General features: G+C 35.7%; 1 protein-coding gene across 1 annotated transcript in view; it reads right to left on the reverse strand.

Annotated features, from left to right (window-relative positions):
• Window positions 1-2320: 2320 nt before the first annotated feature.
• The window catches only part of LOC115245599 (beta-1,4-glucuronyltransferase 1), a 31869-nt gene continuing 10321 nt past the window's right edge, over window positions 2321-23868 (reverse strand). Inside the window, exons 2-6 of the mRNA XM_029824006.1 lie at window positions 6934-7589; window positions 5815-6195; window positions 4304-4639; window positions 3580-3772; window positions 2321-3418 (exon numbers count right to left, since the gene is read on the reverse strand). Of these exons, the coding sequence (XP_029679866.1) occupies window positions 3183-3418; window positions 3580-3772; window positions 4304-4639; window positions 5815-6195; window positions 6934-7308 (1521 nt within the window). The 5' untranslated portion in view covers window positions 7309-7589 and the 3' untranslated portion in view covers window positions 2321-3182. The remainder of the gene's footprint in view (window positions 3419-3579; window positions 3773-4303; window positions 4640-5814; window positions 6196-6933; window positions 7590-23868) is intronic.

Below are 23868 nucleotides of genomic sequence, written 5' to 3' on the forward strand. Positions count from 1 at the left end.
CTCCTTATGATCACTCACATATCTTCCTGTAAATGTACACGCACATTTTTGGCACACGCACAAGCACCCACGCACACACGCGAGGAGACAAAGACAATATACATATAAGGCACAGAATACACATTATATCTTATGCATACACACATATACGAGCAATTGCACAGTTCTGATAAATTAAGAAAGAAGGCGAGGAGGTAAAAGGAACTTATATGATGTAAGTTGAGCTCCATGTAGAAAACATTATCAGCGACGTGTCAACTGAACGTGTCTTTTAATATATATAAGTGATTATCCTGAGGATATTAATCTTTAATATCTTCCGACTTTGTACAGAAGTAATGTGATATGAACAAAATGACACATTACATTAATAAACTTTTGATATTGTTATGTGTATTTACATATATATAAATTGTATTTCTCAGAAGAATTTAATCAACATCCTCGACGATAATCATTATCTATTTATGTATGCGAGGATTCGTGATTTTAATCCTTGTTTCAAAGATGTCTTTACAGCGAACAAAGCACGATTACAGGAATATTAATTACTTTGTGCCCTAATATTATCACAAAAAATGAGTCAGCACATCTTGTTCCGATTAAAAATATTCTAATTAGCATTATTCTCAAGATATTACATACTGACTCATCTACTATTTCCGCGTTCAAGTCTTAATAATTACGAAAAATCATATATACATCTCGCTCTGTTTGTATTACTCAGAGTAACGATAGAAAAGTATATGGCTTACATTATGCATTTACTATATTATATGTACAGTAAACGGTTTTACTTGAAGAAACAGTATTTGTATCTGTATCATATGTTATGCTGGCATAATTTTTTGCACTAAAATGATAATAAATTGTTACATATAAATATATTATGCATGATATTATAATACTATAATAATTTGCCGAGTTATGATTGAGAGCACGAAAAATTATCGATCAAAGATTTAGAGAAGACAAACACAATTACAGCATAGCAGTATCATTAATTTTCTATGGCATCGCAAAATATACTTTTAATAATTCTCAATTAATCATCAATAATATTTATCAATCCTTGCAAAAGTTTCCGATATAACATTTTTAAGGATTATATCTTATCTTTTTTTAAATTAAACTATTTATTTATAAGCGAGGATTTATGTTATATGAGAAAATCACGGAATCTATCGTTCTTAAATACAATTATGTGTTACATTAAACAGGCGTTTGTGTGCAAGAGTAATACTGTAGATAGACAGTGTCTTTAGTAACAGTATATATGTAGTATATATATAATACTGTACTTAGAATATTTTTAAGATTAGAAAATACTACATTCCCGCGTGATCGATCGTCGGAAGTCATTGACTACACGATAATATTTTTGGTATATAAGATGAATTGTATGCATATATAAGATAAGACTTTCCTTGTTTTTCAGATTACACGCGACCGTTCCCTCTTATTACAAGTGCAACGATTGAGTTGCATTATTCGACTCGAACCAATCATTTGTAAATCCGATGTCGTTCCGTCGTCTTGTTCCTTCGGTTTGCTGTTATTTATCACAACCGAAACAAAGTACTCGAATAAATAAAGTTTGAAAATGTGACATTCTGCTAATGCAAAGTTATAAATAATTGATGACTCATCGGTCAGGTTACTCGCGGAGAAGGAGTCCTAGAAAATTTATATCAAATATTCCTCAGTCTTGGCGATTTTTTTTCCTTTATTCGTAAATAATTACGCGCGTACTAAGTTCATATTTCAATGCCTATAGACAGAAGGAGAATCGTGTAATATATTTTCCATGCCGGTGAATGTAATATACGATGCAAGTGTGTAATGTAATTATGATGAATAATTTAGATTGCAAATTTTTAATACGTTAAATTTATCTAGATGCGATTATACATTAAAATCACTTCAAGTCAAATCAGTACAAACTGATTCGGCATTTAAAAAATTCCAATTAAAACATAAATTAAGTGACGTATATGAAGTAAAGAAGAGGAAGAAAGTATATCTTTCATTTAAAATGTAAAACTCGTGTATAGACTCAAATTAAACGACTGTAAAGATATATTCATGTAATATCACAAAGAAAACGATCATAAATGTGGCTGGTAATAGCTAGAAAGTTTTCTTATAAGACCTTCGTCAAATTATCGAAAAGATATAATAAATTATATGACAGTACCAGCTGTATAATTTATTTAAAAACACTTATAAAAAACTAGTCAATTTTTTTATAATAAAAGATCAAAACAATCTAAATTTAAATAAATGTTCGTCAGAAAAATAATTCATCACAGACATAATTTTATACGATTATACATAATTTTAGATTGTTTCACCATTTAATATTCTACAAATAAATAGATGAAAATTTATTTCGCGAGCAATAATATTTGCATTATGTAAATAATTTATGTAATATTGGTGTAATATTTGCAACAGTATATCACATATACCGCAGTATTCCTTAATATATCTGAATTCTTGAATATGAAACATTGCGATTTTAATGATCGGTCACGAGTCACGAAGTCGCGTCGAAATTGACACTGTCGTTCGTAACTTTCACCGAAAGCGCAGTAATCTTGTAGACGTACTGATGTATACGAGGCACCATTTTATTATATACAACTGTACTTGCTAAGAGGAGAATATATTCGACCAGTGAAAAATACGTGGTACGATTTTTTTACATGCTAGATTCTTTTTTATGAAAGCTGGAGAATTACTGTCGAGAGAATTTAAGGGCGTCGTCATGTTAATGCCGACGCTTGCTGACGACGAAGATGATAACAATAATGGCGATGAGACACGTTTATCACGGAGACACGACGTGTCGTGCCCCGTTGTTGCTTTATAAACTCACCAAATACTTATGTAATAATTAGTTCGGCACCGTTGAGTTGGCATAATTCGGGGAAAAGGGGGATACCCTCTATCCTACGCAGCGAACGTTCCTCAGCGGGCCTAGCTTGCGAAAGGGCCGCACAGAACGCACGTGAACACGCTCCCGGAGTCCGTGAACGAGTCGCAATATCGGATCGTTGCCGAATCCGCCGCGCGACGAAGCTTGACGACGATACGGACGACAGAGAAGATCGCAAGTGGTTCCGTCGTATAGATGAGCACCTATAGAGCACGCGCCGTCGTGCTGACAACTCCACGGGCTACACGGCGCAGCCCTTTCTCGTGCCGTACAGTACCTTCAGCTCCGGCATGATAATCTTCTTGATAAGTGCGTTCGTCTTAGCGGTGAGCATGTCGCGATGCGTATCTTTCTTAAAGATCTTGATGCCGGGCCGGTGGACCAAGAAAGCGTTGTCGAGGATGAGAAAATCGTAATCAAGAACGCAGAGCGCGTATCCCTGTTTGCAAACGATAAATATCGATGTATCGCTATAATGTATGCAAAATCGAGAGAAAGAGAGTTTTATCTTATTCTATATGTAAAGTACATTTATTTTACTTTGTATTTTTAGATTATATTGCAAAAAACAATACTATATTAAAACTTAATTATTATTATAAATGATATTATATATAATTTTGAAGAAATTAATTATCTTTTCTTAGACATTCTCTGAATGAAGATCGGCTCCCAGTGAACGAAGCTACCAGTTCTCTTGCCGACGTGGAAGACGTGCAGATCCTCCGTCTCTGGTGCTTCCTGCCACTCCTTGCTCTTCGGCACGTTATGACAGCCGGAGCATAATTTCTTATGAAATGGTATGGCGGTGCCCGCTTTCAGCATCTGTATCTATAAATTTTCGCAGAAATTCTTGAAAAAAGCTTTACGTGAAAAACTTTTATAAACATTATACAAATGATTTATATTTCCATCTCCAAAATATTTTCCGCCATTTAAACATAAATAAGAACAAATCACTAGACACATTAGACTTGTACGTGATTAGCTTCGACTTTTGACGACTTTTGTATACACCAGCGGAAAAGAAAGAGAAAGAAATATAACAAGTATCATGCCAGCATACATCGAGATTACAATCACTCACTGTTTTACTGCTCTAATTCTGACTGCGTGCACAAAAGGTGCATTGTGCCATGCGATACACACAGTGGCCGGACAATAGCGACACTAATTCTACATATCAAGGTCCACGGTCAAAGGAAGCTCCATTGATTCGCCGCCGACCCTCGCCTACATTATTAACGCACAGTCGGATATACCCTCGTCCTGCTCTCTTTCGCACGTGCTTAATTGTCACCGAGGGACGACTGCCGATCACACAATAAATCGCATGCGAGCCATGTAAAAGACAAGACATACCAGATGCGTCTTGTTGTTGGGCGGCTGACTCTTCTCGTCCACCTCAAAAATCGACAGCACAAAGACCTTAGGATTGGGCTTGTGGAGGGCCGGCTGATCCCTCCTGCGAATCATTTCGAGAAACTTGGTGGGCAGATTCGGGCTGGGGTATAGCTCGATGTCGCTGGGAAATACGTAGAAGGTAGGCGCGGACTCACGCGCTATGTTGCGGCCCACGTTCACCGGATAAAGCAGCTTCTTCTCATTTTTGTACATTTTTGCGAGACTGACGTTCACCCATGGCGGCCCGAGCGAGCAGTTATATGTGTCGGAGACTATCTTCTCCGATGGTGGTACCTATAATAGGATTGCAGACGCTTTAGCCAAGTACAACGTGACTGATAAAACAAAAATTCATCAATAAGCTGTTAGAGAATGCAGATACGTAAAGATTTCAGTATCCCATATATTTTCTTTTTGAACATCTCCGTGTTTATATTCTTTTTCATTTTAATATTCATTCTTATTATTGTATCGTAAAACGCAATTAAATATTGCGTTTAAGAAGATTAAGAGGAAAAGCTAATGTATGCCTGTAAATGACAATTATTCATGCATGCGGAATTAGTGCACCGCAAGATAACGCGCGGTTTCCGATTGCAGTCCCAGTTAACAATCGTTAAAAGCCTGTTTAGTGTAAAATGTGAATCCCCGCGAACGAAACCGCACGTGGAGAAACCGCAAAACTATTTCATGATAGCTAGATACGCGTATCCGCTAGGCCTAGGATGTATTTGTTACGACGTAAATCAATCCGATGAGACTTACACGAACGCAACACGGACATATAAACTAAATACTCCTCGCGTGCCAGCGCGAACGAGCACGCATATGCATAAGGTAGAGATCTATGTACGCATTATATTCGAGAAACAAATTACCGGGGGAAGAATGCCTGTTATAACAAAACGTTTATCCGAATCTGTGATTAATTTGCCGTGTTATTTGGCAGACACATTGATGATCGTGCGATTCGTAAAATTTTATATGAAATGTAAATAATCGATGATTACAAGATTAAAGACAATTTTTCTGGATTTATTTGAAAAAAAAAAAAAAAGATCTGGATCGCGCGTATAATAAAAAATAAATATTGATTTAGTTTCTTGTAAATATAATTACAAAAATAATTTTTAACTTTATCCCATGCGCGCAAATGTTAATTGTTTCATTACGTAAATTCTTAGATGAGAATATTGACGACTAATATTGATTATACTAATATATTTACAAGATATCTGCAAGACGTCGTAGCTTTGCATAAAACACGGACAAGAATGAAGTGAGGAAGAACTCGACGAGGTTTCCGGGAACAAAGAAATTGCGGTTTCCTTATTCATCGTGCCGATTTAGGATATTCGCAAAATCTTGCAGATTCGCATGGTGTATCTAGAATTTGAGAAGGGTTCAGGAGATACACAGGAGATAAGGAACTTGAGGATGTCGAGAAAACCATCTAATCGTCCATTTACCATTTTCGGCACGTGCTTGCTGCTGAAGAAGACGTGGAAGGTCACCAGCTGCGAGACCAGCGGGCTACCGCAGTTTCTCGAATACCTGATAGCGTTGAGGGTCGCCGGAAAGTCGGTGCCGGGTGCGTGCATGGCGATCGATATCGGCGCCCGCCAGCGCTCCAGCAGCGGCTCCAGATTATCCAGGAACGTGTAGTCGGCGTGCGTGGTATATGTCACGCTCTCCCAGCATCTCACCGCCATGCTCATCGGCACGTAATTGTAAAGCACCCAGTAATCGCCGCGCTGCGCCCGCCTCGGCTCGGTCGACTTCTCATTGCAGTCTACGGCCTCCTTTAGGCTCATCGGTTCGCGCGCGATGTTCGACGTGCCGTTCTTCGCCTGAATATGAGAAAGCGTCTGAGTCAACGGTCGTTTGAAAGGGAAATTTGCATCGGCGACGGAAATACCGCGAATAGCGCGGCAACGAACGCCTCCAAACCTGGATTCATCTATCGCAATATTCTAAATAATGCATTTTAAAAGAGTCGCGATGAATTCGCTTCTTTTTACGAAAGAATTTTGATCATTGTTTATTTATTGATATAATTTTAATGTGGCGAAATAAAAGTTTGTAAGAATATATCGTCTTTTATGAAGCAAAATTGTTTGTAAGTAGTTTGTCTTAAATCTTATATCGGGGAATTAATTTAATTTTTTTATAAATTGGGGATGTTCGTAGAATTGTTGTCTATACTTTTCGTATTACATAAATTTACTGTACTTATAATTATTCTAATATATATATGATATATATTATCGAAATATTATTTTTTTTTCGTTCTTTTAGAGATGTCATCCACACACATAACAGTTAAATCTTTATTGAAATTTAGACTTTAATTCTTAGCACAATAAACAATAATTTTCTCATTTTTTGATCTTTTTAAATTAATTATGATACGCAGTTTCAATTTTTATTAATCTCTATTTTTATCATTATAGAAAAAAAAGCTCATTCCGATAAGTAGACAACCGTGACCAACGGCTAATCTAAACTACCGATCAGGAGTCACGGCTACAAGGATCAAAGAAACAAAGAGAAAGACGAAGAGCAGTGGAAGCAGGACGAGGTAATACCGTCTGATTACGCGGGTGCTCTCGCGACTTATCGAGAGTCTCGGCCTTGGCCCCGTTGTTGGGAGGCAGCGTTGTGGTGACAAGCCTGATCCTGAGTGGACGGCCGACGCCGTTGTTGTTGTTTGCCGACGTCGCATCTTTGACGGCGACCGCGGCCGACGACGAGGACGAGGATAACGACGTGGCGACGCCCTTCTGAGTGCCGTTGGTCGCGAGATCGTAAGTCTCCGGGGCCGCCGCCCAATTGGTCGGCGGTTCCTCGATCCACGGGCCGGACGAGCCGATGTGGGCGCACACGTACAACAGCACACACACGTTCAACACCACCGATAGGCGCAGCGCCCAGTTCCTGCGGGCGATGGCTATGATGCTCATCTCCTATGGGTCCGATAGCGGTGACGAGGGATGCGAGAGAAGGAGGGAATAATCGCGCGCTGGTTCTTCGTCGCTTCTCGAAGGAATCCTCCTCGCGATAAATTCTTCCGGACGACGGTGATGTTAATTCGTTCCTTTCTCTTGCGTTAGGTTGTTAATGCCGGATTCGGGATTCTCGCCGATGTCGACCCTTCGCGTCCATCCTTTCGCGGACCACGGCAATCAGGATTTGCTTTCTCTCATGATCTCCTGGAGGTCGACGATATCCGGTTCTATCGCACCTGGAACGAGAATGGAAGAGACCTTTGATTATAACAAGAGTATCATGTTACGCTATAAAATAATCAAATGTATGTATTATACTTATTATATAACTTTAAAATTCTTAAAACATATATAAATTAAAAAATAATCATTAAAATTTTGTGAAATTATAAATCTAAATCTTTAAATTCAATCATTAGGGCAAAAACTGCATTTACTATTGTCAAGTCTGTTTTTCTCCATCCTCAATTCATTCATTTTAACTCCTCGAAAGACACAGTCGGACATTTAAAGACATATCCCTTATTTAGAATTACAGATTACATAATATAAAATTCTCTCTCTTTAATTTATACGTAACATATTAATATATGAATGATGTAATATACGCAATAATTAACATACATATAGCATAATGCACTACATGAATAAATATCAGAATTTTTGTTAGTAAGGGAATAAATTAGCATAAATCTTTAAATATTAGCACTCGCTGTGAACGCACGTTACTCCGGTTTGTTTCATCTCGCTCCGACGAGCTACAACTGCATTATCTCTCGTTAGATCGTGTCTCGTTTATCTCACGCTGCATCAACGGCGATCCAGTTTATAGCGCATGCTGCAAACGCGACTTTCTCCCCCTATCTCTCGCATCTTCTTCCTCGTTGACGTCAAACAGACGTCGCATGATGGAATCGTCGACGATACGACGCAACGAGTCCGCGTCGTCGTAACGCGACATTATCGGGAATCAGGCTGCCTGAATTGAGTAACCCTTGACGATCGCTTCCTCCGCGGAATCACGATCTGACGTTTAAGCAACGGCGAGTGAAATCGAGAGGATACGAGAGAGACGGTGGGGGAGCGACAGATTGTCGAAAGACCGCGAGAATCGAGACTCGTGGAGAAGCGATCGATTCGACCTTTCTGTAGTCGATCATCATCTTACGCGTCAACGAATATCGGCGAAATCCGCTAGGTTCGAATTCTCGCCGACGGTATTTTCGACGACTTCTATGCGGGAATGCAGTTCGGCAGACGTTTACCGCTGCTGCTGTTTCTTAATCGCGAATTCCTCGATCGATTTCAAGACGCTTCTGAAATCTGTGAAAATCTGCGCTTACTTTAACGGAATTTTAATCAGGGAGAAGTTTTGTTTTGTAAAAAAAACGTATAACGTCGAGAGAAAGAGGGAGGAGGGGGGAAACGAGATAAATCGGCTTCAAATTGATCGAAGAAATTTCAATTAAAAAAAATAATATCGTAGAGCTGAAAGTCACTCTCTATAATACAAGATAGATAGTTTTTAAATTGAAAACTGAGAGAGAAACAGGCATTAAAAGTACTCTCTTTACAAAGAAAACATTATAACGGAGTATTTCGTACCATAAGAATAATTTACGACATGCAATATTCGACCGTTATATAACTAGGCGTGCTACGATCTCAAAGTTGGAATTATCGCCGATGTTGGCAAACTATACAAGATCCCCGACACGCTATTTTTACTTGTAACATTTACTCCGTGATTTAAGAAAGATACCCAAAAGCTTGCAATAAATGTCTCTTGTACTTTATGCGTGTTATATCGAATCGTATTATCGGTACCTGTCGGTTCTCTTTGAAATGTTTACGTACTTGTCTTAGATAAAGCACCGAGTGCAACCTTGCAGAGCAAATACGAAGAACACAAATTAATATTTGACGTGCACTTAAATGCAAACAAAAGCGCTGAACAAGAGAAAAAAAAGTTTTATTGACAATTAAATAATATACAAGATACCGTAAATCACTGTAATAATATAGGAAATATTAAAATTTCGCGAATCAGCAAATCTCGTAAATATTTATTGAGAAGATACGAGGAGACACTATTGATGATCATAACATATGATAGAGAGATGTGAAATATAATATTTCTGCTTATTACTATCGTTTTTAATCAGTATAATTATTAAACTAACAAGATGCGAAAAAAAAAATAATATCCGGTTTTCAGACTTTTTAGCTTTTTCCGTTTTCATGTCGCGTGCTCGAATGTAGGTGATTTCTAAAGTAAGTCCGTCGTCGCTTGCAATAAGAGCTCGATGTTTGATTTGAAGCCGTGGTTAATACACGTTAACGACCAATGTCGAATAGGTAGGTATCGAATAGTTAGCGGGGAATCGCAAAACGATTAGAGAGAGAAAAAGAAAGAGAGAGAGAGAGAGAGAGAACCGGCTCGTAATGTGCCGTGCGAAGGACATTGAATCGCGAAGAGTAATAAAATCCCGATCGGCGCGCAAAGCTCCAATTTCAATACTTCGACTATCAAAACGACGACGGTTTTTTAATTATCGATTTTCCTCCAAGACCCGGCCATCCGTTTACTATCGATCGCGCGGGGGGAGAGGAGAACTCATCAACCACCGACGAGAGCGTTCTCTGATCGTGAGAACGCAAACATCGCCGCTATTTTTAAAGCGCGAACAACACATGCTTCGCTCGTACCATCCTCTCATAAAGCACAATTCTCCGCATTTCCGAAAGCTTTACGATAGCAGATCATTGTTATCTCACGCGCAATTTTTTATGCAATTCTTTGATGCATTTCGAGATAGATAATAGCACGGATTGTGAGAGATATAAATATTTTGTTGTGATGTTGAAGAAATATTGATACATTAATAGTTTCATTTCGTTCTTATCACGTTGCACAAAGAAAATAAAGTTATAGAATATTATTATTTTTAAATGTGTGCTAACATATGCAATTTGTAGAACATTAATATAGATTATTTTTAAATAATATATATATATAAAATTTTTAAGATATTTAAAAAGTATCGAAATTTTTTATTTTTCTATCTGCTCTATAATGCAACGGAGCATTTAACTAATAGTGCAAACATTTCTCGAACCATGTTGCTTTAAGCCAGAGAATATTTATTTTCTTCGAAAAGATAAACACAAAACATTAGCAATCGTGCAATTCATACTTTATACAATATTCAACAGGTAGCTTTACAAAAAAGAATTTTAAAAAATATTTGCGATTGCTATAACAACCAGACACAACACATGTAGTATTTTTAATTGCTAAAATAATCATTTTTGTACACGACACTCTTGCGACAGACAATTAAAAGATATCGAAATTATCTCAATCGAGATATAATCGCGATGGAGAGCGAATTTTAATATTTATGATAAAAGGAATCAGCATTAATTGTTTCTACCATGATCACATTTTCTCCAACTTCGCATATATTGACTCATCGATGTTGAGCGACATTAATGAGATGCCTGTTTACCGCAGAATAATAAATCAACGTGTAATAAATTTCATCGATAGTCAAACACAATAAGCTTAATCGGCCGGGAATAAATAAATATTTCGATAAAATCTAAATTAATGAACATTGAATAACCCTTTAAACGATGAAAGGCTATTAGTCCAAGAATGGCTAATAATTTTGATGAAATTTGGATTAACAAATATTCTTCCGTCGCACTATTTTTACAGCACGAAAATCTTATCTTATTATTGCGTGATGCGTATAACGCAATATTTTCCGTGCTTGCAAATGGATGCCAATAACTATCGATCTCGAAGGCGGCGAGTAGGTAGGACATCCGTATTTTTCTCCTAACAAGTTCACCGACCAAGCACACGCGACCGAGCAACTCTATCCGCGTTATCGATCCACGATCGCCAGGCGTATCGCGATCCTAAAGAGACCCACGCGCATCCGTTTGTTCTTCCTGTCCCGTCGAGGCCAGGAAGTAAGCGTGGGTGACCGAAATTGATAAGTAGCTCGGCATCGGAATAGTTCGCGCTCGTTAATCATCGCGAGTTTCATCCCATTTGCGCAACCGGGGACCGGCTGATTAACTCAAGTTCTTGTTAAAATCATATCGCAATTATAAGTTAATTGCCGCGTGATTCTTGTTATAATTAACTGTTTAGAAGAATTAATTTTTCGCTAACATTTTTTTATCGGCAACTCCTAAAATTTAGTGTTTACTTCTGCGCGTTTTGACGCAGTCTCGGCTTTTCAAGTCTAAAAAACATCGAAAGCTGCAGTTTTGAATATGCAAGGGAGCGTTTAAATAATATTGTACATCGTGCGAACGACTATGTTGCTTTTAAACCGCGGAGATTTAACGACGCAAAACAGGCGAAGTTAAGTCTTTACATTCACATGGTATCGTCGTTGTGGCACCACAGCTTATACGACACAGTGCATAAATGGCTTAAAGGGGTTAAAACGACGACGCTTTGCGAAAAAGCGGATTCACTATCTTTTATACCGAGCCGTGAATCCCCCTCCCCCCTCGAAAAAAATTCAAGCTTGTAGATTTATTATTTTGCGCGTTGTGGGAGAGAAATTACGTTGTTAAATTATTTTTAACTATTAGTAAGTTGCAGGGTGAATCATACGACTGCGATCTTCGTGATAAATGATTAGGCTTAAAAACATGATCGTCACGTAATGATATGCATAATTAGTGTCCGTTTAATTTACGCGCATTTTATGGCTAGGATCGTAACGATGATCATGTTTCATAAAAATCGAAGTGGAATGGAATGTACACACATGCTACTGTAAAAAGAGAAATATTCTTACTTTTAAAATATTTATTAATGTATTCCATTAATATATATATAAAATTTCATTATGAAATTTTAATGATAATGACGTAAATTTCTAAGAAGATATAATTATATTACGTTACATTTCGTTTCAACGCGCATTGGGAATAAAGTAGAAATAAATAATAAAATTTTTCCTTTTCCGATTAATTTTAAGATATTAATAAATTGAGTGTCGAGATATTTAACGAAAAAAAATTTTACGAAAACGAAGCAAATACCGCGAAAGTATAAGTGAATACATCAGAGTCTGTCTTGGAAGCAACTGAAACGCTCGTACATAAGAAGCAAGAAATTGTAATACTTGTATAGAGACCGGTATTAAGTAGAGTAGTTATAAAGTTAAACTGGGTTGTGAAATTAATTTCGATCGCGCAAAGTTAAAACGAACGAACTTTCATTCTTCGATGAGAGAATATTATACGTTGAATCATCTGTTGGAATTTCCATGATGTAAGGGAGATTAAAAGCGAATGTTCTCGTCTCTCTACCTTCTATAAAGGATATTTATTTCGCTTTCATCGCATACGAACTCTCTTGCGACGCTCGTCGCCGCGTTTGTTCGATAACGATAACTCACCTGGATGAATCACTCCTATCAACAGTTACATCGATGATATATATTTTCACATTCCAAGGTTATTGTTTATTGACGGGTTCACCGACCGTGTTGCATCGAGATATAAATCGTGCGATTTGCATTATAAAATCGATAAAGAAGACCATCAGTGAGTGACGATCGTAAAATGCTTCACAATACTAGCAATGCGCGTTTACCGCTATTTCGTTAAACGATCGCATGCTCCGATAAACCCCGTCGATTACTTGGAGCCGAACGCCTTCGCGCCATAAATCTTGGACAATTGATTAATGCATTTATCATCCATCGTGATCGAGAGAGATGGAATTCGATTGATCGTTGTTCTCGTCTAACGATAACTTAATTTAAATTATATGATTTAATTTAATGATTAAATATGACAAGAGTTGGCCGAGATAAAAAATGATCAATTGCTGTTTTCATCAATATCAAAGCACCACCAGCTTGATGTAATTTAATTTAATGTACGTTAAACGTAAGAGAGAGATGAGGAGAGAGGGGCTTATATTATTAGTCGGTTGAAATTAATTTCACGCTGGTGTGTCACCGATCGGTTGCGACACTCCTCTCGCATAACAAGTGCATAAATCTCGCATAATGATAACGATTGCGCGAACCACGACGGTTATTCATCGAATACAGATACACGCGCATTTTTATTCGCATGATAAAGAGTGACAGTCGTGCGATAGAAACGAACGTCTTCACTTACACGCGACAGCTCCGGTTAAATTATTTATCGTCGCATAGTTTTACTATATTTTCTGTCTGTGCACGCGACATGCACGTCTTTCGATCGATACGACGACGATGCAACGATCGAAAGAGTTGAATGGAGAGACTCCGAAAAGTTTTCGCGTATATCAATGCTATAAAAAAGAACCCGCCGACCGGAAACTGCTTTCGACAGCATCGAATCGAGATAGCAATTGAAGAAACGGTACTAATTACAACGGCATTAATTATACAGTTTGGCTGAATGCAACGTTTCCAAAGTATCTGTGTATTTTCAGGTATGTCTACGTTCTTTAATGTTTCACGATAGCTTCCATGTGTTAGAAATTTTTCTTTCTAGAGAATGGATTCATATGATTATATTATATATTTAATTCCAATTTTAATAAAATTGACACATATCTCTGTCTTTTTTATTCCATGATTTCAACGATTAGATGATTACATTAATTCTGTTTGATATCTCAAAATATTTTTAGAACTACTGAATTATATCATAGAAAAATCATGTGTGCTTCCAAGTAAAATCGCCGATGATTATATTTAGGAATGTGATATTAAAATATTTTTGCGCAATAATCGACACTAATTTCGTCGGAAGGATGAAGCATCCTCTGATAGAATTATGAAAGCGGATGTATAAATAGGTCTTCAAGCCGTAATTGCTTCATAGGAGACGGTTGGAGAGAGTGTCACGATTGTTTATCACGTCCGACATATAAATCTTCCCGATATGATAAATTCGAAAAGTCACGTCGCTCTCGATGTTATATATCTCTTTCATTAGCTTTTCGTGACGAAATAGTTTTATCTATTTTTCGTTAACACGAAAACATTTCGCATCTATGCGTGCTCTCGATTCTTTTACAATGATAAATTAAATTGCAAAAAAATTACGTATGCTAATTACGTATTAACTCTCAATGTCATGCAAAAATTAAAGATTTTTGTATATGATACATTTTATTTAATACTATTGTGGATACTAATAACACAAGTAATTTAATTTGAAATTGGATAGTTTCTCTTCTACAATTTCTATTCTGGGAGAAACGTGTGAAAGGTTGAATCAATAATCATTAACTGACGGGCTGCGCGTGCCATTCCAGAAATTGTAGCAATATTACGATAATATCCGCGCATATCATTTTTCAAACTTTCTATTATATTGTGTGTTTTTTATAAAAAAATATATATATATGAATCATTATAATAAAGATAAAAATTTTAAATTTTCGTAAATCGACAAAGAGAAGGAGAGAGAGAAATAGAACAACAATCTTGATTAAATCGATAAAATATGGAATACATTTTACCTGTACAGGCGATTTTTTCCTGATACAAATGGTGATAAATATCTCGTGCGTTGAATACGAACAGGCGTGATATTACGCGGCGTATCCGCTTCGTTTCGCGGCCAGATGCAAACGAATGCGTATCTGAACGAGCGATACTGCTCGAGCAAGCCGAGATTCAAGAACAGAAATCAAAACAAGCGGGTGAATTGATGGGCCTTGTGTTAGGCACGATATGCGCCGCGCGTGCATACCTCAAAGGCGATCGACGTTAATGGCCAAACAACGGCGAATTGCGGCGGCCTGTATCGCCCCTGCACCGATCCACGATAATCTGCGTCGATCTGCAATTTGCTGTAAGAGAGGTACGGCTTGGGCGAACGCTCGATCACGCAGCTGATCTCCGGTATCGAGATTGATCGACTTTCGTGCTCGTAATAGAGCACTTCGAAGACGAATCATACGTATTCGCGTGAGCTTTCCGTGCTTTCGATCGTTAACGAGAGCATTCAACAGGGTCGTCATTCTTCCGGAAGAGGAGAGATGCTTGGAAAATTTCCCCTTCGCAAGCAAAAAAACCGGGAATTTTAATAAAGAAGAAAACCCAGAAAATTTATAAATGTATATTAGAATTTCTTATTATTATTATTACATAAAATTTTATATTCTAATTTTTTTTTCAAATTTCTATTAAGTTGCTATTAAAATTGGAAATGACAGTCGTTTTGATTTTAAGTTGAATATTTTTTCTCGACACCTTAGTAATCTTGAAATAAATTTTATCTCTTTGTTATATGGCAAAATTCTATCAAAAAAAGTAAAAAGAAAAAGAGAAAGTAAAGCAATTTAATAAAATTTAAAAATTTTGGATAAAATCACTCCAAATAATTGGAAACGTATTTTTTCATCTTTCCAAACACAAAGTAGCTATCATCAATCAATTTATCATCAGGCGAACTATCATTAATAATAGCGCATATAAATCCGTGTGAATAAAGTAAGGCCATTAATGCGCGTTTGCAAGCGCGGCTTTATATTTAGATACCAGCGTTGTACTGGCTTCTCAAGGTAATCCAGTTTTCCGCCTTTTGATCTGATATAATCCGATCTCTTTTTTATGACGTTTCTTGCGCGTGTTCGATCGCACTTTCCGGCTTCTGAATCGCACTCGGTTTCGATCTCGGTTGACGCGGCAAAAAACGAGCTCTTTACCTTCGCGTTTTTAATTATTGTTCATCTCACCTTCGGGAAATTAACAGAGATTTTTTTTCTTTCTTTTTACTCGTGAAAAATTTGGTACGTATCGACGGAGATGCGTTAACAGCATCTCTATACCGCGATGGATAAAAGATTTAAGTCAATTAATTTATAAAATAATTGAGGCAAATACAGTTCAAGTAAAATATGTAAAATGTAATAAGATAAATAACGGATATAAATATATGTGTGTGTGATAAAGCGTATATCAAATATAATACAATATAATATAAAAATGCGGTGAATAAATAATATTTATTGTGTCCAGTGATTGTAAATCAATATTAAAATTTTTTACAAATTACTCTTGTATTTAGATATATCTTTATTACGAAACGTCAAATGCTTATATCTCAATCTGAAAATTTGTTCGCCAAGACAATATTATTATTCGTCGTGTGTGCTCATAAAAATTCTCTCGCTGCAATATTTAGGAAAACAGTGTATAAATCCTCATTATACTTTTGCGCTCGCAGAGAAAAATTGATCGAAGATCGAGAAAATATTCTTTTGCAAACGATCCGCATAAATCAGTGCTAAACATTGGAACACTATTGTTAATGAGGTGCGCAGCTTGCGCAACCGCATGCAACGTCGCGTTCTCGTTTTCCATTTCAAAATTATGACGATAAATCTTTACGCGGTGCACGTGTATATGCACACGTATTTCTCTCTCTCTTTCTCTTTCTATACACTAAATTACTTCGCGCTAATTACGATCCCTAGGCTTTTCTGTTGTCAAGAATACATACGATCACGAGAAACGCAATCGTCACAATCGGCTATTGTGCGCAATCGTGTAAACGCGATTCCTGTATGTATTTGTAGTCGGGTTATGCTCCTTTAATTAAAAAATGTAGGCCGCGCGATACTTAGTGCTCCCCTTAATCACGAAATTGACGGAACAAGTCCACGCATCCATTTGCACAGAGGCATGCACACCTTCATTTGAGCTGTGCAACGTCAATCGCGCGTGTCGGGATAAAAACAGGGAGAAAAAAAAAACGGTTTCTGTGTGTGAACTACCGTTTTTTGAGAAAATTGTTCATGAACACGAAAAAACTGCATAACTAAGATTAATAGCGGATTTGGGAGAGAGAGAAACAAATTTATTTATAGTATATATAAACATTATTTATTTATAGTATATATATATTGAATTGAAATGTGATATTGATTTATATAATTTTCGTTAATTTAAAGAGTGAAAGAGCAATCTGCAGCTGTTTTATTATCACATGATGGAATCGAATAATAATAACGTTGTAAACACATTCGTTACTGCTGACCGTCAATTATCTGCAATTACATCATATTAAAAAAAAATCGCTAGTCACGTTTCAAACAATCTAAGAAGAACAAATATCTCCTCAATAGTTTCGTAATAAAAATATGCATCCACAATATATTTTATCCAAAATATCACGATCGCGATAATCACAATCCACGATATCACGATTGTAAACGAGACGACATTAAAGTTGAGAGTATAATAGGAAAGCAAAAATTCGACATCAAGTGCAAAACAAGTAAAATCATTATTCTACAAACATGATTTCAATATTATACACATATTTGTTCCTTAAAAAAAGAGAGAGAGAGAAACAAAAAAATCTTAATATCTTTCGGAATTCGAAAAATACTGTTCCTCGCTTCTTTACTCGATCCCTTTATTACCGGATGACAAGATCCGTTTTAATGTCGCATCGTCGCGAGATTTTCGTCGTGGAGCTCGCGTACTTAAAGCCCGGCCTCGCGGAAGTTCACGGGATCGCGCGCACTCGCGGAGAAAAGTCACGTATACCTTAATGTATGGCGTGGCTTGGAAACCGGTTGGGCGGAAAGTCCGTCGTGACAACCTTGAGCCGCGAATGCACCGCCGTCGCGCCGCCGTCGTCCTCGTCGTGTGGTGGTCGAGGTGACGGCGTTTTTCCCTCGCAGCGAGGAAGCCGTGCAAATTTTAACATGCAAGTTCACGGTTTCTCGATCCCGCCGCGCTCGCAATCGTCCGCTTGATTTCTTTCGGTGAATCGCGAAATGCGATAACGACTGGTATCGGCGTTGTTATGCTCGATATCTCCACTGATCTCGCGGATTTTTTACACTTTCTCTTACAAGAGGGAAGATAAAGTGAATGTACTGCAATCATTTTTCAAAAATATTAGAATTATATTCTATAATCTAAATATATTTATGAAATATAATAATTATTCTTCTTCTTTCTCTAAAATATGTGTAATAATATTTTGTAAATATTTAAAAAATATGTAAATATCGATATATATGCTTCTTCCATTCTCTATGATTCCAAAATTAAATTTTGACATATTGAACGTGTAATCCAATTATTTTACTCATTTATAATTTTATTGCTATTTTATATATCGCAAATAATAAAATAAAATTATGAAAATTTATATAATAAATTTTGCATAATAAATATCACAGAATATTATAATATACATTTATATTTTGATACAAATACAAAGAATATTAAATTATTAATTAAAATAAGCAGCTGCATAAATGCAGAGAAATAAATTATAAATTATTTCCTTTCATAAATTATCACTCTCTTCCTACAATTTTGAAATTATTAAACCCTTGAAGCCCATTGTTTTCACATACAAAATTAGAATTTTGAAAAGATAATTTTGTCTCAAAAGCTTGAACGCTAATGCAGTTGTCCAATCAGCTGACATATGTCATCGACTCGATCCACCTGCTGTTGCGATCCATGTCGTTTGTTAAAATGCGTTAAATGTAATCGTTTGATAGGAAAGCTCAGATTCGCATAATGAATCAAGCTATTAAGTATCTATCCGCCTGACTTTAAGGTACACGTTTTTCCGTCGTGCATCTTAACTGTAAACGCGGCTGCGACAAAGAATTCAAGTTTCAACTCGGTCTAATTAACAAAATTTAACATTTTTATTTCTCGCTTGCATATTTCGTCCTATGTTCTTTTTCAATTTAAAAAAAATATGTATCTTTTCTTTTTCTTAGAATGGTGTGTGAATTTTTCATCGCCTAGAAATTATATTTAGGGGTTATCTATCATATCAGTTTGCACAGGATATGACTTGGCAACTGAACATTATTCTGCTATAGCAAAGTTCCACTGAAGTTTCGAGAGAGAGAGAGAGAGAGAGGAAGACTACAACTCTGAAAATCAATTTTACATAAATATTCCATGCAATTTTTATCGCCGTTTCTCGAGATCTCTTCTTCAATACGAAAAAGCGTATGTATATGTTAACAGTTTTCTCAAAAAGTTGCATAAAATATTGACATGAATTTTTTCTCAGAGATTTTAATTATTCAGGGCTCTCAGGAAGAATGTCGAAGCTTTTTCTTTTTGTTCATTTTTTAAATCAATTATTACAATCACGAGAAAAACTGAATTGTGATTTTTGTTAGATTCAAATTATAAAATTTGTATAAATAATTTATGGTAATAAATTTAAAAAATTGATAGATTATTTTGTAAAGTTTTATAATTTCAAGTTTCTTTTTTCAATAAATGAGATTTTTTTAATAACGTCTGAACCAAACTTTATCACATGTAGACAGTAAACAGCGCAATCATTTTATATCTATCCCGCGGTTGCAATATAATATCTGTTTCTAAAAATTGCAATACTTCGAAGAAAGATTATATTATTTACTTACAATAAGTAATACAGCTCAAAAGATCACTTATAAGTGACTCAACTGATAAGAGAAATATTTATTAGCAAGCGTGATACAAATTGTGTTAAAACGTGACAAAATCACAAAACTCGCACAAATCATTAAATCATATCGTATGTTCTAAATTGTTAAATTCGCAGTGCGTTTGAAAATCGATAAATCTGAGTATTTACATATATAAAAATAACATACAATATTTTATAAAAATATACAGGGTAAGACAAATAAAACGTTACAAGTTAATATCGCAGAAAATATTAGTTGTAGAAAAGAAAGTATGAAATGAAAACTGTTTGGTATCAAGGGGGACGTATGAGAGGCAGGGACGTATAAGAAAAATTTTCTTATCGATTGATATAAGGTTAGATTAAAATCTCCTCCATTTTTTTAAATGGGACCATATGGATTTTTTTACGCAATTTTGTAGCCGTTACTGAGACAAATCCAACGACCTATGACATAAAATCATTCAAAGTCATAAATGAAGAGATTGTGCATTAAAAAAATACATTTTTATTAGCACACTTTTACTTATTAATAATCATAATAATTGAGATATTATTTGAGAAGGTGTTCAAAGTGACTGCCTTGAACCTTTAGGCACTTTAACAATCTATTGAAAGAACCGAAAAAGAGAACCAAGAAAATTAAACCACTTTGAATGTGATTTTATGTGTTTGTTTTCTTTCAGATTGTTTAATCTGATCCAATTTGAAAAATGGAACAATTTCAAGAATCTTTTTTTCAACAAATAGCCAGATTGTGAAAACAAACTAAAAAAAATGTAAATAAACACATCGGATCACATTCAAAGTTATTTAATTCTTTCATTTCATACTTTTTTTTTCTACAACCAATATTTTCTACGATATTAACTTGTAACGCTTTATTTGCCTTACCCTGTATGTACAAGCTTAATTACATTTGTTGAAAACAGAATTGTATAACATAGCGCGTTATGTATCGCTAAATTTTCCTCTGATATCCAATCGCAAATTTAATTTCAACATAATTAATAACGAAAAGATTCCAATAAATTTGCTTTATTCGTATTTTATTTTAGGGATTGAAAATGCGCAAGTTCATTTTAACATAAATTCTCTCTCATCATGACGTATAATAATAGACCGCCGAGATGTTTTTCAACATAAAATAAATTAATTTTTCTTCTAAAATATTTTTAGAATTTTTATTTAATTATTGCAACGTAAATTTTTTCGCCATATTCTGAAATCAAGTAACTCGCGTATGTGCTTCTCTATCAAATTATTAATTCTGATCCGAGAGAATATACTCCAACAGAATTCACGACAGAGCCACAGACAACAGTTACATTCTTTCAATCCATCGCGTTCTTACACAATCGGCGTTCCCCGAGAGCGAGAGTTAAATAACGTTTACAACGTCACGCGTTTATAAATGGTCATGAAGAATTAATTCGCGATCACGAAAACGCGAATTCATAATGACGGCGGCGACTCTCGATGCATTTGCAGAGGCACGAACGGCAAGACAACACATCACCGAAGGCGGCGGGGGCGCGGGAATTGTTCTTTGTTTCCCTTAAAACCCGCTCGACCGCAACGGCAATTTTTAACGGCACGATATTTACGCGGCACAAGGTAAGGTACACATTTTTATGCGACAATCCCGCTTCCCCTCTTTTCCCGGTTTTGTTCGCGTAGATAACGATTTCCTTTGTATGTATCGCTAGGTATATTCACGGTGAATTTACGACTTCTCGAATCCTGCGGGACGAGGAGAGGTATCTTTTCGTATAATGGTATCGATCTTAATATATGTCCCTCTGAATACAAAAATGCGGTAATTTTATTCGGATATTCGCGCACACAATGATTTAAGAGAATGCTTCACGATACGAGAGTACAATATCATATATAACGACGGCGCACACAATTCTTTTTTTGTTTTTCAAATTTTTCGCTATCAATAACTGCGGCTGATATAATGCAATATATTTAAGGATTTTAAACTAACGCATCTTTTATTATATATAATTGAAGTATATAGAAAATTGTTCTCTCTCATGTGTACATAGTTTTATTTGAGCAGAGATTCATCAAATCGCGTATCGTCAAATCGATGATGATTGCCAAGTCATCGAATTCTACGATGATTAAAATATGGGGAAGAAAGAATTCTTTACTAAACCGACATACTTTTACTTTCTACGCGAACTTGTAGTCACGGTTTTATAGTCATCTATTAGCATACATTATTTCTATGAATATCTGTCAAGGTGCCAAGTCAAGGCCCTAGTAAAATAGCATAAAAAAAACTCACGTGCATACATATATGTGCAAAATTATATAACATATACATTTGTTTATTTCAAAGAATTCGCGAGAAATATTTCTAGTAAATAGTTCAATTATAAAAAAAAAAAAATTACAAATCGAAATAAACGTTTTAATTAAATACTTTTTCCCACGAGCAAATATATGTAACAATTTTGTGAAACTTTGTGGACCTATCATATATTTTTGGCGATTTGTTTTATTTTCAATTAGTATCTCATATCGCAAGTCAATATTGCACTATAACAGTAACATTCAACGCGCGATATCATTACATCCTGAATATTGATTGCGGCGCCATTGTGTCTTTACGACGTACCCTCTCTCACTAAGAGGCACTTTGACCGGTCGCTCACCCCTACCCACCCCTGTAAATGCGCTTCTGCCATCCCTTGTGAATTAGCGCTCATGTAGCTAAAGAGAAACCGCCGCTCTCACGAGGCTCAATCCTCAGGGACAATTCTTTCAAATAAATCGGAAGATTTTGGCGCATACAGATTTACAATATATCCCCCAAATAACTTTATCGTAATATTTGATAGATGTGAAAATCTGTAATACAATTATTTCATAAAACTTTCTACCCGATACCTTTATTATAGTTAAATCTTTTACATTTTTTATTTTATTAAAACCTCGTTATATCATACATCTTAACAATATATTTCTTTATAATTATAAATGTATACTTTGCATTTTTATTTCTTTCCCTTTAAAAAAAATTTGATTAAAATAAAATAATTATTTTTCCATTAATATATTAAACATAATTTTCATGATCATGATCACACATCACTTTTTATGGCTTTGGGCTTTATTAGCCACTTGTGTAACTTAAAAAAGAAATAGACACGCTTTACATGCGACTCAATCTTTAAAGATATAATATACAGATCGATTGAAAAAGTGCTCACAAAGTAGCACTCGTCTCAAGCGCGGTCGAGCACTTTCACATCTTATCGACGGGGTCTCTCCTTCGAGAGACTTATCCATTTTCGTGTCGCTCGATCGCGATCATGGGATAACACACGGTCACATACTTTCGAATCTCTCGACAGCGATGTCGGGAATAGCCCGGTAATAGATACATCTACAAGCACGTAGAACTATTAGCATAAGGACACTCGATATATATGATTAATTAATTAATCTTGCTGAACAATTAAATATTTCAATTTCCCGTTATTAAATCTCGTGAGTAACATTTTTAAAAATCTCTCTCTTTAACTCTTTAACCTATTCATTTTTTTAAATTTTATAGTAAGTTCGAAAAAAATATGCAAAATACATCAGTTTCGTCGGATTACGCAACATCTCGTGATTCTAAGATGTGACAGTAAGATAAGTTGCTCCGATTTTACTTTCGACTACTGACACACAGTCGCTGCGACCGAAGAAAGCTACTTGAACTTTCACGACAGAATAGTACGCGACGAGCATGCTAATGTTAGAAAGATCTATGCGTCTCTCTTAACCAAACTCCACGTAGTATCTTCAAATGTGATTATTTAATTCAAAAGTCAATTGAGATTAACTTTCATTATAATTAATTCTATAAATTGAAAGAAAAAGTAAAACATCCATAATTTTTTCTACACTCATCTGGATGCACTTATTCTGTATCATTTTTTGGTTAAAATATGTGTAACAAAATTAGCGTTTAACAAATTAAAAACTTTTTCAATTTTTATGATGAATCGAAAGTGGAGAAAACTATAATTCCGTTTTTGTTTATTTAAATTATATATTTATCTACATTTT

The sequence above is a fragment of the Formica exsecta genome, unplaced genomic scaffold (genome assembly GCF_003651465.1).
Source record: "Formica exsecta isolate Colony F162 unplaced genomic scaffold, ASM365146v1 scaffold122, whole genome shotgun sequence".
NCBI lineage: Eukaryota > Metazoa > Arthropoda > Insecta > Hymenoptera > Formicidae > Formica > Formica exsecta.